Genomic DNA, 18,727 nt, shown 5'->3' with positions numbered 1-18,727 from the left:
AGTGGAGGCATCTAAAATGGCCCAGATGTCTATGTTTAGGCACCTGAATCCCTTCCCCAGTTTCTCACTTCACATCAAGAAGATAAATCCCACCCTTATGTATTCACTTACTGGGATACTAAATTTTGAAGCAGACATTTGTGAACATCTCAGTTCCAGTACTTCATCACTCAGATGGAATTTCCCTGCTCCAAAACTGGCTTTCAACAAGGATAGGAACACACCCCACATTACGCTGAAGTTTGGCACATGGCTTTTGGTGATCTAGAAAAGAAAGGCACAGGACTTGATGTCAAGCTACATGCCATAGCTTTAAATTGGGAGGAGTAGAGTGTTGCTGATGTGTGTCAGTCTGAAACTTTCTGAAGACACAGATCCAGAACACTCTTGTACAGCCACGGTGTAGGTGCTGGGAGGAGAGAGTCCACCGCAGCATCTGGCTGTTTCTCCACACGGACACTAAATGATGATCTCACCCCAGAAGATTTTCACAGAAATATATGGTCCACAGGTGCTCTGCCAATGCATTTTCCAGGTCTTGTTTTGCCTTTTTAATAGAATCAAATGTATTTCAAAGAAAAGTATAAACCAAGCAAATGTGTTTCTCTATGGATTTGCAGCCCTCTCCTCTCACAGGGATGCCCATTTTCTTTAGCTATGGCAAAAACCCCTCCTGAGAAAAACGCTACAGGCTTTGGCCCTAGAAGAATAGCAGCTTAGACATTTTAAACACAGAAAACATACCCACTTAAATAGCTAAAAATGAAATTGCTAAATCATTCAGCCCCTTTGTGGATTCTTGGGTTACACCATTTAGGCTGAACAACCAGAAAGTTTTGCAAAATCTGCTCAAAGTGTGCGCATCTTGCAACAGCCAGAAACTGTTCATGCTGGTTGTACTTGCAATAGCAAAAATGGGCATGCTGATTTACTTTTAAATATAGCTACCAAATGAAGAAAGAAATATGCTTGCTGGTTTGTAGCTTGATGGTGGAGTCTAGAGGGAGTGTTTATGGTTACCTCAGAAAATCCCTGAAAAGCAATGCTTAGAACGGTGGTAGTGACAGGAACCCAACTTTTAAATTTTGTTCTGCAAAGGGACAATTGGCACAGTCTGATAAATGCCTCAGGTGCACACAATATTACACATGTTTCCTGACAAACAATTGATTTCAAAAATGTTTGTAAATAGAAGGGTATTGCATGTTTTATTAGAGCCTGGGGCTGGCAAGTGTAACCATTAAGGTGTTACCTTTAGTTTCTGCACCATTAGATTTTAAATTCTCACCTGTCATCTCTGCCTGATTTAAGATATTGTAGCAAAGACTAGCGCCTTCCAGCTGCTCTCAAACGTGTGACAGACAGCAGCGGGGATGGCAGGAGCAGTGCATCCTAGTTTGTGACATTGCATCTTCTCACAATGTCCTATGTAGAAACCGCAGTCCTGCAGCTGGGTCAAATGATTTCTTCTTCCCCTCCTGCTACCCTGTGTAACTTTAGAAAATAATTAGGAAAAAAAAAACCCAACAGCCAAACAAAAGGATGATCACAGAATAATAATGAAGACCTGTTTTGGTAGGAGAGCATGGAGCTGGTGTACAATAAGTCCAAACCAGTGGCGGTTACAGGAATGGCTTTCCCAACTGGAGATGTCAATAACTTTGTCGTTGGCAGTGAAGAGGGAACAGTCTACACAGCCTGTCGTCATGGAAGGTGATGTTCAGCATTTTGTACTTAAATAACATTGTGTACCTGCATTGGTGTGAGGTAGCCAAGTGTGTGGAGAGTCTTTCATGTTTTTTCTTTTGGATCAATGGTGTCTGTACTGTTCTTCACTCGACTAGGACAGGAGTCACCTGACTTTGAGCATCTATGCTACAGCCTGTTATACTGGGGTAGTTGCCCCAGGATCCCTGCGTAGTTGGTGGGAAGCAACGACTGCTCTTAGGGTTTTATTTCCTTTACCTTTTTCAGACATCTGCCTGAAGAAGAGATGACTGGGACCTCAGAAATGCCTCTTCCTCACCCATGAGGTGAGACGGAGGTCTAGACAGCTAGCTGAGATGTAGGTATCTATGTCTGGGCAGGTTGATTCAGGCCCTAGGAGACAGTTTTGTTGCAGGGTAATCAGGCCTAAACCACTCATAAGGGATGGTAATCCGCTTTATTTTTTACCATCCTCAGGTCCATCTTCAGTCTCCACAGGTATATATCGGAGAAAAGCCACCATGGGCACACATGCATGTGAGAAACAGAGCACGCATGTCCCAGTGCACAGCCATCCAGCGCTGGGTATTCCCGCACAGCACTGCAGGCTGTGTCTGTGCAGCCAGGCTAGAGACTGAGCCCTGCTGGCCCCTGCTCTCAGAGGGCAGTTTGGACATGCCCACCCTCTCCAGGAGGGCAAGAGGGTTTTGTTGTACAGCCAGGAGCCGTGCCACACCGTTTGCCCCCAGGCTGCCACCTGGTTTATTTGCTAACACAGACATAGCCGCAGTGTGCCACACGGGTACACAAGCTCTGGCTGACCTGCTCCCAGGACTGGTACTCTGTGCTCTCTCGCACATGGTGGTCATATCCTTTCCTTGCATAACCCAGGCTGTAGTTTAATACTGCAAGTTCCTTATTTTGCACCCTGTAAATCTGCAGGATTCTAGCGTGATCCGATAGCTTCTAGTAGTTTCATCCTCTGGGATGCTTGAAAGGCTTTTGTAAAGAACAAACTTTTTTCACTGATAGATTTAAAGCTCACCCCCACGCTTCAGTAGTTTGCAATATTCTCTGAATTCGTATTTTATCATATTCTGTGTTTCTGTTGACCAAATAGACATGGATACATTGGTTTAAGATTGTAAGGCTTCTATCAGACATTCCTAATGTTGTATAAATACTGTTTTACATATATTTTGTTCAATATAATTTTTATTTTAAAGTACCTTTATTTTAGCCTGACTGCTGACAGTATTGCAAAATTGTGTATATTTAGACATTGTACTGATAGGCTGTGTGGCAGCTGATGGTTTGAATTAGTCTTAGGCTGCTAGGATAAATGAAGCATGCCCAAGGGCATTTCTCACTTCTGATCTTTCAGACATGCCTGGTTTGTTCTTCACAAGAGAAGGAAGGTGCCATATCCTCTTGTTAGCCCACCCTTTTAGCAAACCTTCTGCTGACCATTGACAAATGCACTCCTTTTCTGCTCCTGCCTGTCTTTTCTAGAGCTTTTTGCTATCATTCCCATTTTATTTCCAGAGGCTCCTGTGTCCTTCAGCCCAGCACAGTGGAGAGCCATATGTTATTCTTGAAGCAGCTGTGTCAAAGCACAGCAGATACACAAGGTGTTCTCAGTGCTCCAGAACTCCCCTTATGCAGCCAACTACATGGTAGACAGATAGGCATAAAATGTGTGCTTTGTACCCAGCACTGCAGAGGCACTGCAGAACTCAGTCCCTGCTCCAGCACATGCTGCAAGGTCTGGCAGGAGAGCCTAAGTGAGGCCACACTGCCATGGTCAACAGGAGAGGTGAGGGGACACCATGCTAGCAATATGAGGGACCAATTTCCTCCAGTGCAGCTCCTGATCTCTTTGGGTACGCTGTATTCACACTGGCACAGGGCTGGCAGCCTTGTCAGAGCTGTGGCTATTTTTAATGTATTTTCTTCCAGTGGTAATTTTTCTATAATGTAACTAAAAGGGTAATTTCATAATTCCCCTGCTCTGACACACATGATTCCCTGCACAGCACTGACAACTGATCTGGTGTCATTTGCTTCCAGGAAAAAGAAAACTGTGCACATTCTCTCTTACACAGCATTGTATTTTTCCTTCCTAATAGCTATTCTAGCCTCAGGCCGATGAAATGCACATCTCCCCTTGTTCAAAGTAATGACTGTATGATACCTGATGACAGGAACAGTTCCTTCACTTTTTGTGAAAAAGGATTTGCTTCCTAGTGACCTGACTGATGCTGTGGAAAGTTATTTTAGATATTTAAGAGAAAAAGAATTGCTCATGATAAGTCATTAACGCATTTGCATTTTTATTTTAATGTTATTCCTTGTGATAATGGCTTATTCAGAGGCATAAGCTATAGTATAATTATAATTTAGAATTATTTTATAATTATACATAAATGTTATTTCAAGCTACAGTAGTAGACAGTGTATGTAAAAGTAAGTAAGGCAAGTCTTCAGAAGTAAGAGAAAGTCTCCCTGTGCTGGATCCTAAGCATTAATTGTGCCCACAGGAGTAAACCTCTGCAGGCAAAGGCCTTACTGAAAGGAGAGAGATTTACAGATTAAATGGAACTTTAAAAGGAAACAGGAACCTAAGAGTACAGAAAAATGATGTTAAATCACCAGATGTTAAATCATTCTCTGAATGCAAATGTCTGTTCTTCCTGCAGTAAAGCTGGCATTGGTGAAATTTTTGAAGGCCACCAAGGACCCGTCACAGGAATCAATTGTCACATGGCGGTGGGTCCAATTGACTTTTCCCATCTCTTTGTCACATCATCATTTGACTGGACAGTCAAGTTGTGGACCACAAAGGTGAGAAATCCGAGCTGGGGTGGGATGGGTAATGCTACTTGTGAAAATGCTGTTGTCAGAAATATTTCAATATTTTCTATATCAAGTCCTAAGAATCAGTTAATTGAAAGGCTGTGCTTAGAATAGGCATAGTGATAAAATTGTAAGTAAAATATATACCTAGTGTAACTGTGTCAACCATATTTGCCCTGGAGCGTACCATGCCCTTTAAAGGTAGCTTCAGCTGGCCTGCACTTCAGTATTAACCCTAGTGCTGAGCAATTTCACTAGGCAAGGAGATTAGGATATCTTGTACTGCAAGTCATCAAACAATCCATCCAGCACTCCCTGTGCAGGCTAACTTGCAAGGCTAGGAGTATGCACCATGGTGGTGCAGCAGCAGGAACACTTTCTTCTGATGAAGCAACAGGGGAAGCACACGTACGACTTAATGCAATCAATATCACTTGTGAAATTCATTGCTGTATGAGGTTGTGATAGCCAAAAAGTATAAATTGTCCCAATGACATTAGACACTGATGGCTGGAAGCAGGGAGGAAATACATGCTGGAGCTTAACATTCATGACCACCATGGATCTGTTGCTGACTACTCTATGGACTTGTCCCCATGACCTCTTACAGGGAGAGCACTATGAACAGCAGAAATTAATAGACAGTCCTGTGAAGCTTTGAAACCCCAACACCTCATAGAACTGTATGGATATAGAGTAATGACAGAATGAGTGAAAACTGTGGGACAGACTAAACAGACCAACCTGTTTCATTGCACAGGCTGAGTTAAACAGGAGAATGAGAGGTAAAATCCTAATTGTATAAGTCATCTAAACAGTTATTTTTGCCATACACCAGAGTAGAGAACTGCCTTCCAAATGCCAGGCTTTTGTCTTAACCGTGTTTTTATGTCTGCATTTGATTCACATCTTGAGCTGCACCCGGCAGAGTTCCAGTACTGGAAGCTGACTCCAGTCAGGAAGTATCTCAGCGTGTGTTCCTCCAAGACATCAGGGCTTGGAGATGCTAGGACAGAGGCACAGCAAATGTAAATACAAAAGTGATCAGAAGGGCTTATGTGACAGCCTTGTGCTGGAAACAGAAGCATGGTTACCTAGATAATCACTTGAATCAGCTTCCACAGTAGCTTCACAATGAATTTGTTAATGGCCTGCTCCAATGTGCATGCTAATTAACAGGGATCTTTTCCCGATCAACAGTGACCACAGCTGACAGTTTTGTCTTGAGTGTTATATTTTAGGAAACTCATTATAATAAAGGTGCATGATTTACCTAATTCACATGTAACCATATACATCCATGGATCCAGCCTTAACCAATGCAGAAGTGGTCCAGGGGAGCGGTTGTGGGCAGCCTAGAATGGGTCTGGAATGGGTCCTAGGTGGTAAACATTAGAAAGGGCTGCAGGATAACCAAGTGATGGAGAGCTTAGGTGTTAGCTGTTTGGGGGCTGGCTAGGCTGTTTGGTGTCTGAGGTAAGGGAGTCCTGGACAGTCGTAACTGGTGGCAAGGGAATATTGAAGGGTTGAAGTTGAAGCTGAGTAAGGGGAAAAGAATTTGTGAGGACTGGGGGGAAAGATGAAAGTCAGGTACTGAATTCCAAACATACATGTCCAGAAAAGTCTGGGATGAGTATCTGACCCTCAGCTTGAGGTTGAATATGGCAATAAGGGTCTCATCCATCTGCAGCTTAAATGAAATTATATTAAGGGATAGTAAGGCCTGTTTTTTTTATTTTAAACTCCTAAGATTTTAGAAGTGAGCAGTAACACTAACACAGTATATTTTGGCCACAAAGACACTGCATTTAGCAGTACACGGTTATCTTTGTGGAAGAATTCAGTGCCAAAATGGTTAGGTCAGGTTCTGTTCAATGCACAATCAGTTTTCAAAGAATCAAACCATTTAATATCTATCAAGCTGTGGCTCATCTGGCAAGAGGGGCTTCCTGACAAAGCTGTCTGACCTAGCTGATGTGAGCTGTGACGTGCATGTGACACACCACAGCACCACCCAGAGCTGGAAGCTGTGTCGCTGTATTGGATCGCTTGCTTTCTTCTGGAGCAGGTTTGAGCAGCAGCAGCCCCAGGCTGCCAGCCACTGCCCTGTGAAGACATCCTCTGAGACACTAGACAAGTTCTTGAACTGTGATGAATGTTTTCTTCTTCTTCCAGTTTGACTGCCAGAAGTTTCCTTCCATACTGCCTGGATAATTCTCTTGGCTGGAGCTATTAGATATTTAGGGCTCTCTTTGTTCAGTTCCCACAGTCAGGGCCTGCTCAATCAGTGGGCTTTGAATAAACCCATCAGCACGTTTGATTCTCTGAAAAAAATAGTGGATTGATAGGAAGCATTGAGTGATACCGCTGGTTTATGAAAGTTTACTCAGAATTGTTTTATTCCTTTGGTTTCTTATTTGTAAATTTAATCTCTCAGCATCCAATGCCATATTGCTTTCCTGCTTCTACCAGTGTTGTCTACTTAATCCTGTGCACATTATACTCTTTGGTCATGAAATTCAATTCCTTTCTGTTTCACAGATTCAGAGTCAATGTCCAATTGTAAAGTGAACCATGAAAGCTCTGTGTTTATATTGTCTATTGATGTTATGTAGCACCCTGGGGTGCTTATGAGAAAGGCACTTTCATAGCAGGCATTTGACTGATGGATTGAAAGCACCATCTCCCTTAAAAACTCTGGCTTGACATTTTATAATCCGTTTTTGTGGTTAACACATTTTCTTTCCAAAGGCAGTTCAACCAGGTGACTGAGAGTAAGGTTTTCACTAACGGAAGAATGAAGGTTTTGTAGATAACACTAATACAAGGTTCACATTATCACCTATCACATTAGCCAATAATTAGATCCCTGGGTGAATAGTAAGCAAGCAGAAGTAACAGGAAAAGAAAAGGAATTTGCAAAGGTAGATAGTCACTTGATAGCCAGGGCATTACCTGGTTCCTGATGAAGTCAATAGGGCTTTCAACTTGAATTCATGCTACACCATGTGAGCAAGTCTTGGATGCAGAGCTGTCAAAGGGAAGTCCTGATGTGAAGTGTCTGCGCAGCATTGCCCTTAATTAGGTATTGTCTGTATGATGCTTTGAAGAGGCAAAGTGCTAAGTGGAAATGCTAAGTGTTGTTAATTAATTAAGCACTAATCCTCATGAACAAATAGCATGAGGTTAAATAATGAAATGTAAGTATTGTTATTATTATAGCAATTGCTGTTTGGAGTGCGAATTTTTAGATATTGTGTCAAGGGACAGGAGCTAGCTTGGAATTGTTAAAGTGTAGCAAAAAAAGCTAGTTTCAGCTAAAGCCTAGAAGATGGCTTGTTTCTGCTGAGGTAGTTAATAAAGGTCTGGATAGAGAGCTGGATTTTGTTAGCTCTTTCATCCTAAGCTTGTCTCCTTCATCTCTTATCCTTATTGAGGCGAGGTGCTAATGACTGTTTTTCTCCTCTTGCATTTATGCCTAGGTAATGCTCAGATGGGCAGCTGACTAGAAAAGAGATTGGAATAGCTGTAACAGCATTGCTGTATCCCCATCTATGCTTATCTCCCTCTTTGCCTTATGTTAAGTAATGGTGGTGAGTGCCATAATCAGAAGGAGAGACAGAGGTGAGCAGCCTGGTAGTAGGACCACCACATAACCATTAGCAAGGACTAATTGAGCCAGAGGACGTGTGTGCCTTCAGTGACAGACTACCTACTTTTTTGATCATGCTGTTTTGCCTTACTAGCATGTGCATCAATGGTAGCTCCTTCCTAGTCCCTCTCCTTTGTCTTCTCTTTTGTATGTTCTTCACATGCTGCTCTTCTCTTTTGGTGTCCTGTGTTGTTCCAGTCTGCAGTCTGTTGTGATTTTTGAGAAACCACATTTTAAACAGCAAAAATTCACATTTCTATGCTATGTGCCTTCACGTACATTTCTGTATCTTCAATATCTTATGCCCATCTCTTTGCTGATTATCTTGGTATGACCCAGTCCTCCAGACTCCTGGAGTAAATTATTTTACCTTCCACTTTCATACCTTCCTATCAGCATATAACTTCAAATGCCACTGGTTTTAATTTGATCTAGAGATTGAACACCATCTCCTCAGAGGTCAAGCTGAAGCCTATCACTAGAACAATGCAAAGAAGCAGGTGGTGGTGGTGGTGGTGGTGCTAAAGACAGGTACCTCTATCCCCCCAGTCCCCTTCCCCAAAAGCCTGACCGATAGGATCTGATAGGATCAACTTGATAGACCAAACTTACTATGATGGAAAGTGGTGTAGCAGAATGAATCAGAGCAGTACGTGATTGTGTGGATCAGTCACCAAGAAAACAATGCACTCACAAATGGGCAATTTTTAAAGTTTACTAAAATAACAGGGTTGGGCTGTCACTTTTTTTAAGATTAAGAACTTACTATTTTTTACATTACAAATACCATGTATCAAGGTATCTGGCTACTGGCTCAGATTTTTCTCTGGTATAATTTCAATCACATTAAGTGGGTGAGTGAGAGCCTCTTGTGTTATAGATAGCATTGCCTGAAGTTAAAGATCCAAATAGAAATGTAGTCAAACGTAGTCATGATAAAAGGACAGTAAACTTAGTGAACTATTACAACAGCTTGGTGAATTCTCCCTCATGAAAATTGTTTTAACTGTAATTGGAAGTGCTGGAGTGAATGACTTGATTTAGTGAAGTCCCGTGGCAGGTGATTAGAGTAGATCACAGATTAGAGACACTGATGTTAGTGGTTAATGGTATAAAGCATTCCTCTGCCTTACGGAAGATGTTCCTATTCCAGTGAATATGCAGTTATTTATGAAGAGTGTAGGAGCTCCACGAGAGTATCCTGTAAGCCAGTGGTTTGGGCACCAGGCCACGCTGCAAAGGTGTCTTCCCTAAGGGGAGGAAGTGCTGTGATCATCTTGCCATTTTGCTCTGAGCTGTATCTTGTGCCTATGAACAACTCTGGTTTCACTGAAAGTAAGATCTTCTCAGACTAAAGCTTTGATTTTAATGTGCTGACGCTTCCTGATGAAAACCAGTTTTGTCCACTTGCGGCCAGCCCTACTTCTCCAATTTGAAACAGGATCAGACAGGTCTCCAACAGCGAAATGGACTGGTGAAATGCAGAGGTTACTCATGTACCTTATCTCGCATACACTTAAGTGTAGATGAGAGCTGGACTTAGTGAAATTTAGAAAGTATCACTACTTTCAGTCTTGAACCTGTTCATTCTTGATGTTATTTTCTAAGCTTTCTTAAATCCTTTGGGCTATATTCAGTCTTCTCACATTAGTACATGAGGCATTTTAGATGACTCTTACTGCATATGAAGTTGGATCCTCCTGGATCCTCTATTATTTAGGGCTTCCACACTTTGGTTTCTTATGCAGCCACTGGAAAGAAGTAATTGCAATGCATACATTAGGTATCTTTTGGAGGTACCACCATTACTTCTTCCCACCACCAACTATACAGGAGCCCAAGTCTGGCAGATAATCAGTTGTTGTAGCTTTTGATGGCTTTCTTGCATCTGGACAGCCTCAGGTCATATCTAAACTAGCAGATGCGGCAGCACTTCTGAGCTCCTGGGTCTGTCTTCTTATTCTGGCTTCTCCCAAATAACTACCAGGAAGCAATCAGCCTCTTTACCCATGCCACACACAGACAGCTGTACCTTGATTCTGCAGCCAGAAAAGCTAAGATACAAGCAGAAGAAAGCCAGGGTGTGGTCTGACCAGATGCTAAATCAAACTATAGGGGTGTCAGGACCTCTGGCTTTCTGCACCTACCACCCCACTGAATCTGGATGCAATCTGCATCTGTCTCTAGTGCCATGGTGGGTGATCTCAAAAGGACCCAGAGAGTTTAGGGAGGCTAATAAGAAATAACATCAAGAAGAAAAAGAGGAAAAGAAACAATATACTGTGAGGGAGACCAAAACTAGTCTATTTTGGGAGTAAGTGGACTGAATACAGACAGGTCTCCCTATTTTCTCCTCTCTGTGGAATCCTTTACTACTCCTCTCTCCCATTGATTCTGGTGGGGCTCAGATGTCTATCTCAGGGGATGATTTCACTCCTCTTATTTTGGATACCTGGCTAGAATGGTCCCCCTCACTGCTGCATCACAACACGGAGCTCCTTCTTGACTCTGCTCATAGGGCAATCACCTTCCTTTGACAACACTCCATTTCCAGCACAGGCTTTTCTCTTTGATAAAAGCAATTAAAATGATTAATCTGATTAATCACTGTCCAAATGCTAATTTTATCTGATTATAGGTAAAGACAAAGGGTGATAAAATAGCATGCTGGATTTCATGGAAACAGTCTCTCTGTGGTGCGAGTTCAGAATTTTGAGTTTTGTCCAAAAACAAGGCAATGAATGAATTTGCTTCAGAGCTCACTTTCTGTCAAAAGGCCAAGCTGACTTGGGGAAGAGGGTGGAGTTGCCTGTTCAGACAGGATTTTTTTAGGTTTTGCCCTTTACCTCTGGAGCCAGAGGTCTGGCTCTCATCCAGCTGTACAAAAAAGAAGATTATGGTATTTTCTAGGTAATTTTAAAGAGCAAAACCAAAGTGAAGTCAGGTGGCTTGAAATCAGCCCCAAGTTCTTCACATGAAATGTTTCTCATGATTTTGGTTTTCGGTGTAGCCATATTTGAAAAGTGATAGGAAAATATTCTTCAGCTGGCCAACATACTTCATTTACTCAGGCAAACCATGCTTCTCCTTTGTGAAGCATTTTGTGAAGAATGGCACACACACACATAAAAATAAAATAGTCATCTAAAATACTGAGGCTCTTCTGAAAAACTCAGTGGGCTAAACTCTATTTCAGAAAACCCTAACATAAATCCAGCTGTAGCACTGAAAGCTTTATTTGCACATGGAAAGCAGAATTGGATTTCAGGAGCTCATATAATCTCTACAAAACAAAGTCATCATTCCTTTTTCCTCTGAAATCAAAACGCAAACCTCCCACTGACTGTTCTGTTGCAGAATTATGCTGGAGGATCAGGCTCACATGTAATAGTGAAACATTTCAGGAAAATTATCAATATATAAAACCCAGGACTTCTTCCCTAATGGAAATTTTCTCCCACCTGCTTCATGCAGCCATCATTTCTCTGCTATGTGAGAGACTTTTGTTATCAGTAAAAAAAAGGAACTGTATTCAAAATCCTACAAGATGGACTTCTCTTCAATAATAATTAGCCTCAAAATCATTTCTTGCTGACCCATGAAAGCTCTGCGGGCATCCTGGTGGCAGCAGCTACAACTACTAATCTTGACTGTTGAGCAGACGGTGCTGTAACATCAGGCTGTGTCAGCCGTCCTGCAGTGTTGCCCATGTTCCTGCCTGCGCTTCCTGGCAGCTGAACTGCAGCAGCAGAGTCGCTTGCAAGCCTGGTAATTCACCAAGTCCACATGCAATGCCAGGCCGGGTACCCTGTGATGAAGCAGCATTTTCCATTAAAAAGAGAAATTGAATTTTCAGGGGCCTCATACTGAATGTTCCTGTCAGAATCACAGGGGTGGGAAACAACCCCCTGAAACCGCAGCCACATTATCCCATTCCCCTCCTCGCCTCGCAATTTGAGCTGAACTACCTCTTTTTAACAACTTGAGGCCCAAAGCAGGGAGACCAGTCCCACTGACTCCAACAGGAGTAGGCTCAGGACCTAAGTGCATGCCACTGCCTCTCCTGCATGATGGGAGAGCACTAGCACAGCGATCCAGCTTCTGCCAAAGCATCCCACTCACTCTCCAGCTCTGCTTCCTGATCCCACCTATGTGGGATATAACCAGGGAGTGACAAGTGGAGGTAGAAGACCGCATCCACCCTTCTTCAGTGTTTCACTCTGTGTTCAGTGTTTCCTCTGACCAGGATTTGGCGATTCTTCCATCAGCCTAGGAAAACCATACCTCACTAGTATTTCTCAGCAAGTCACCCAAGTGCTTCTCTGAAAAGATCCAGGAATATAGTAATATACAGTCAGGAGTATGAGCTACAGAAACTGTGAATCAGTTTGCCAGGAAGGGACAATAAGACCTTCTACAGTGTTTTGAGCTTCTTAAAAGAAGAAATTGAGCCATCTTGAGAAGTAGGTAGACATTCCAAAGGAAAATGATAGTATTTCTGAAGAAATCTCATGACTGAAATACATAGTTAGTAACATAGGAAGAAGTGCTGGCTTGCTTAAAGCATGTTTTAAATAAAGGGTGGAAAACTTGATTAATATTTAGCGATGAAGTCAGCAGTCTGAGGAAATACAGAACGAATGGCAAATACCTGTACAGACCTCTCCACTGTTGCCAGCCACTCTGCATCCAGCCTGATGTGGGCGAGTGGAGCAGAAGGTATTAAACCTCAAGCAGTGGAAACCTGTAGGGACAACTCTCACAAGTGTGGAGTAAGAGGGTCTCCAGACTGGGAATGAAACTGGATGAGCTAAAACGCAGAAACAACCATACACCAGCCTGGCCAACAGGAACTGGGGAGAAAAGTGAGGTGGGGAACACTGACCTCCCTGGTGCCTCACTATAACCCAGTGAGCATATTAGCTTCTTCATATAAAATATTTCTTAATCCTGTTTTGTAGAGTTTCAAGGCCTTACATAGCTTCTGATGTTTGTAAAGTTCATCTGTGGCAAGAAAATATCATTAATTCATTTAAATTTACATTAGACATCAAGTAATACACATTTATATTAAACTCACTGAAAATAGTTCCTCAGCTAATAATGCAGTGGTGAAGAGGAATGCCATGCTTTCTGCCTTTTGCCTTCAGAAGATAAAAAGGTCTTTTTCCATTGAGTAAGTGGAAAGGCAGAGTAGAAGAGAACAACTGAAGTCTAGCAGCACAGCCTGAATGCGTCGCACCTCTGCAGAGGACTTAACGGTTAAGGAGGGTTAACCAAATCAGCAGTTTATCTGTCCGTATAGCTTCCAGGCTACCTCCACAGACCCCGAAAGCTCTGCTCTTTGACTTTCTGATGCTCCTAAAAGTCAACTGATATCTGATTTCCCAAGTTCTTTTTTTTTTCTCCATACCACAGTATTAGACATTAAGATTGGTTCTCATTAAAACCGCCTGTGCCAACCATCAAACCTTTTTTCCTTTGCTTCCTTCTTGTATGCTCACCCATGACGCTTTGACTTGGAAGGAAACCACAAAAATGTAATCATCGTGTTATCTCCAGACTTGGTCTGCTCTCATAACCCCTTTCCTTTCGGTCTCACCCTTTGCCCCTCCTCCATCTATAATAATTCCCACATGTTTATGCAAAAATATTGGACTTTCTTTTATTATTGGCAATTAAGAGAGGCAACAGTTTCAGCATCTCTGCAAGAACAATCATTTCTGAAAGTGAACAGTTTTCTGCCTTGACTGTCTGCAACTTTTAAGATGCCAAAAACCAATCACCGTAGTAATACTACAGTATTTAAGTAAAACAGGGCTGTGAAGACTGTATGGATCATTTCCACACTCATTTCTTGCCCCCTGTTGCTACTGCATCTAAAAATGAAGCCTGTTCCCTTGCCCAAAAATGCAGTTTAGACTTGATTCAGTGACCTAATAATCATCTGACAGTGAGATGGCACAACAGGTACACAGGTCATAGCCCAGTGAAATGTCCATTTTGCCCCAGAGGCTCATCTGTGATTCAACACTGAATCTGACTGCCAGAAGGAATTGAAAGACTGGTAAAGGAGCTGTTACTCATGTAACTCAATTTAGGGCACCTCAGTTAGCCAGTGACATTGAGTGGCTAATGCTGAAGTGCATAAACATCCCCCTTTTGCTTTCCCATTGCCATCCTTCAAGGTCTGGCTAGTCCTGGGAAAGGTGATGCAGACTGCAAGTTGTGAGTTGTATAGTATCGGGGTCTGTGGGATAATGATACCCTTTGGGGAGAATGCAGACAGGCTTTGCTGAGCCATCAGGGATGTACTTGTAACTAGCGCCTCTGATTTATGGCATCTTGTAACAGTTCCTGCGATCGCTGTACTTAAAAGCTAGCATAACCTGAGCTAAGTCAAGTCCCATAAGTATAGTATTAAAGTAGGAACTATTGGATTATCCTAAATTTTCGTAACTATTAGAAAACAGATTTGGGAGAAACATGGTAGTCCAGAACTGGCAAAATTCCCATGGAGATCAATCAGTCTGAATAAAAAACAGGGCCTCTTTAACTCATACAAATGGAGAACATGAAGGCTTACAAGAGTAGTAGAGCCTTATACACAGCGGAGGACTTATTCCCCACCACAAGAGGTATGCACAAGTAACCCCAAACAGCTAACAGCTGGTGTCCCAGGAAGCAGATGGTTAAAGGAGGAAAGGTCAAGACTGAAGTAAAGCTGACTGGAGGAGTATTTGCCTCAATATTCCCAGCGGCTTTTAGTTTCTGCTTACACTATCCGTGTCTTTTAGGTTGGCCTGGCTAACTGGCAGGGTCAGAAAGGAAAAGATGAGCCTGGATTCAGCAAAGTAGTAAGAAGTCTCTCTCAGGGTGGAGAACACTGGGTCTAGCAGCTAGGGTCTATAAAACAGTGAAAGAGCTCAGATCCTAACCTGAGTGGAATTCCCACAAGATGTGCCCTGTCTCAGTTTCTTTTGCATCCCTCTGGTCAGTGTGACACCGTAACACTTGCTTTAAATAAAGACAGCAGTTTCTCTTCCCTGTGTGTTATCTATGCCAGAAGAGATGGCCTTCCTTTGACACCTTTTTGTAGGTTTTGGGGTTTTTTTTAATGAATAAAGGCTATTTATACAATATTTGGTCCCAGAGGGGCCGGATGCACAGCATCATGGAATCATAGAATGGTATGGGTTGGAAGGGACCTTAAAGATCATCTAGTTCCAAACCCCTATTCCCTGGTTTGTTCAAGGGCCAGACACAAGAGCAGCCACTCTGCCCAGGACCGCTCCGACTCTGCTCTTTCCAAGTGCCCGAGAGCTGGAGCTTGAGCCCTGAGCCTAAACAAACACATCAGCTTGTTCGGAAAGTTTCTATGCCAAGGACTAATGAATCTGTCGTATTTGCTGCACACCTAGAAAATCCGAATTAGCTTGAATCAACTTATAATACCACACAGCACTCATGACTGTTGATAATACAGTGTGAGCCAGAAGTACAGGCTTGGCTTGTTGTCTTTAGAATGGAAGACAATGGAGTAGAAAGAAGGGGAGACAAGAGAGTATGTGGTGTCACTGTACATCTGTACTGCTGAAGGTACAGTCTAGGGAAGTACCTTTAGGTGGAGCTGACACCCACAGAAATTGTGCCAACGTGTAAAACGCTCCCTTCATGAAACAGGCAAAGCCAATAGCTTTTTCTATGGCTTTTCAGAAGTCAGATGCTAGTTAAAACCTGTGGATATGTATACGTTCTTTTATATGGATAATTAGCTACTTTATGTGTGGCACCTCCTGGATTAAAGAAAATTCTTCTATGCAAATAAGAAGAGGAATACACTGGTCAAATTTATATGTGGAAAAAAAGACCTCTTTTATATAACTACGTAGTATTTATTTACGTGAGTTTCTTATTTCATAGACAAGCGCTAATTCCTAGACAGCTCCCATGTATTTAAAATGTTCACTCTACGTTGTTCTTTCAAACAATGCCCGTATGCAAACACTGAGGATGAACAATAGATTTTGACGACATGCTTAAATAAATGAGACAAAACCACGTGTCTTGGAGTTGGCTTTTTCGCTTTTTCCGCTAAATGCTCAAATCCTGTCCTACTGAAATCAATGGCAAAACTCCATCGATTCAGTAGGGCCACATTTTCACCTTAAACTCTCTTTTACAGTAATAAGTAGATTTGGCACAAGTTTGTCTGAAGATACTGCTTTAAACTATTTCTTCTGTTCTATTGAATAACAGAGTGGGTTGATATTTACGAATGAAAGCTCATCAAGTTTAGATTTCAGTTGTTTTATAATAATAGCCACATGTTAGTTATAGATTGTGTAAGTCTGAAGTTTTGGTAATTTAAAACTGCTTTAAAGTGACCTTTACATGGTTCCACATTTCAACATTTTCTAAAAGTGGTTGGTGTTGGTCCTTACTCGTAAATCCTTACATTAGAAGAATCTGCAGGCCTGGGCCCTTAGTTAAAAGGCTTACAGTAAGAAAGTCCTGCAAACATTTATATACGCACTTAACCTTACAAATCGAGTCTTCACAATGAAATCAACATAACTGCTCTCAGTGGGCAAAATCAGACCAGGATAAAATGTCAGCTTTTAAGAAAGGCCACTCGCTCTTACCATTGAAGAGAGGATGCTAGGCAAGAGGGACCTCCAGCCTGACCTGATGCAGTTGTTACCTTCTTCTCTAGTTAAAAAGTGCAAAACACGCCATAGTATGGGAAATACTCCCCCCCCCATGCTAGTCAAGCTGGGAGGGCAGGGACGCTGGGGGCACTATGAAAGGTGTAGCTCTGTAGCTCAGCTCCACTGCCGCTGCCTGGTGGTACCATATGATTTCTCCCTGTTTTCCCAACCACACTGCAGCTGACCTTGCCTTTTGGTTGGGCTGCTCACACGGCTGCAATTTCTCATTTCCTTACAGCGCTCCACTCCCTGTTCATCTCCATTCATTTGTGTCTCATTCCTTGCATGTCTGAGATCGTTCTCAAAAGCCGTATTATTTATTCCTGTTGTCCAGATTTTCCCTCTGACTTCCTATCCAATGGAATTATTTCCACTGTTATGGTAAAGGCAATACACACTGCATACCTGCTATGCTTTTCACCTCAAACACCAGCACTCCAAAAGTGTTTTTATTTTGCTAACAGGGAATCCGAGGCACATCAGCTAAAGCTATTTGCCAGATATACGGCATGTGAACAGCAAGATACAGACTAGAACCACATCTCCTGACCTTTCCTTTTAATGCCTTGGTCTTTAGGCATGAATTGGAAAACAAACTGGCAGAATGAAAAAGAGCATTAAAAAGGTGTCACACCCAAAATAAGATCAAAACAAGTTTTGATACGTTGACAAAAAGGAAATGCTGATTGAAATCTGCCCTGGATTGATTGGTATCTTAATAGTCCTCTTCTGTGGAATTTTGTTACTTCTCCCATGACATTAAATGTTAAAATGCTATATATGCAGCACATTTCCCATGCATAAGAAAAACACCAGCCACCTAGCAGTTGACCAGATTTCTTTCCCTTTGGTATGCTATTGTGTTCAATGCCCATTTTTCCAACATTTACATGGTTGATGTATTAGAACCAAAATCAGGTCCTTTCAGTGAAAATACACAAAACAGCAGGCAGACATTGTGGATCGGTATGGCCCGCTCTAAATATTATTTCCCAGATCACAGCTGTAAGGATTCACTTTGAAATTTCCTCTGAAATACCTCTGCCTCTTCAAAAGCTTAGTCTTCATTTGGCCCTCAACCTGCAAATGCTTTAGCACAGGCACATAAGTAATTCCATTCACACATGTAAGGAACTCCACCGGTACTGATAATATACTAAGCAGATACATATGTGCTTGGAGAACACGACCTTGTTTAGGTAAGAAAATATTCTCGTCATTTTTTTCCTTTTCTTTTGCAAAACTCCAGCTTTGGAAAAGAAATGAAAACGTTGTATAAATTTGAGGTTATAAGCTCAAGCCCTAATTTCATTTTATTGTCACGCAAAACAAAATGCTTGCTATTCTTAGGAAATGCACACAAAACCGTTAGGCCAGTTGTAAAAATTTGGGACCCGATCCTGTAATGATTTGCAGTGCCTTTCATTAATTCAAGTGTAGGAAAAACTGGCCTATAGAACCTGATCCCTTTGTATCTTCACTATTTTTTTCAAAGGACAAAGTCGTGTAATTAAATCTCTGGATGCTTTTTATAGTCTTTCGTGACAGCTGTGACGAGCTTAGAAATCTACCCGAGTTATTTAGAATGCGGGACTGCCGTAACCACGCGTCACGTGAACACTCCCCAACGGAGCGGGGTAGAGGGGCGCGCGCACGCCCGCGCCCGTCCACGTGCCGAGGCGCCGCGCTTGCGGCCCCGGCCCGACGAAGCAGGTTGCGTGGGGCAGGAGCACCGAAAACAAAGCGGGCGAGCACCCGGCGGTAAACCGAGATTAAAACCGACCGAGCTTTATCGCTCTAC

The 18,727-nt window shown here is 42.4% G+C and overlaps 1 protein-coding gene across 1 annotated transcript in view; it reads left to right on the top strand.

Annotated features, from left to right (window-relative positions):
• Positions 1 to 18,727, top strand: part of DYNC1I1 (dynein, cytoplasmic 1, intermediate chain 1) — a 181,552-nt gene that overhangs the window by 135,828 nt on the left and 26,997 nt on the right. The window contains exons 12-13 of the mRNA XM_010562430.1: positions 1,580 to 1,713; positions 4,407 to 4,551. Of these exons, the coding sequence (XP_010560732.1) occupies positions 1,580 to 1,713; positions 4,407 to 4,551 (279 nt within the window). The remainder of the gene's footprint in view (positions 1 to 1,579; positions 1,714 to 4,406; positions 4,552 to 18,727) is intronic.

Source organism: Haliaeetus leucocephalus, unplaced genomic scaffold, assembly GCF_000737465.1.
Source record: "Haliaeetus leucocephalus isolate CR32 unplaced genomic scaffold, Haliaeetus_leucocephalus-4.0 Scaffold0, whole genome shotgun sequence".
Lineage (NCBI taxonomy): Eukaryota > Metazoa > Chordata > Aves > Accipitriformes > Accipitridae > Haliaeetus > Haliaeetus leucocephalus.
This window is presented reverse-complemented; position numbering and strand designations above follow the sequence as displayed.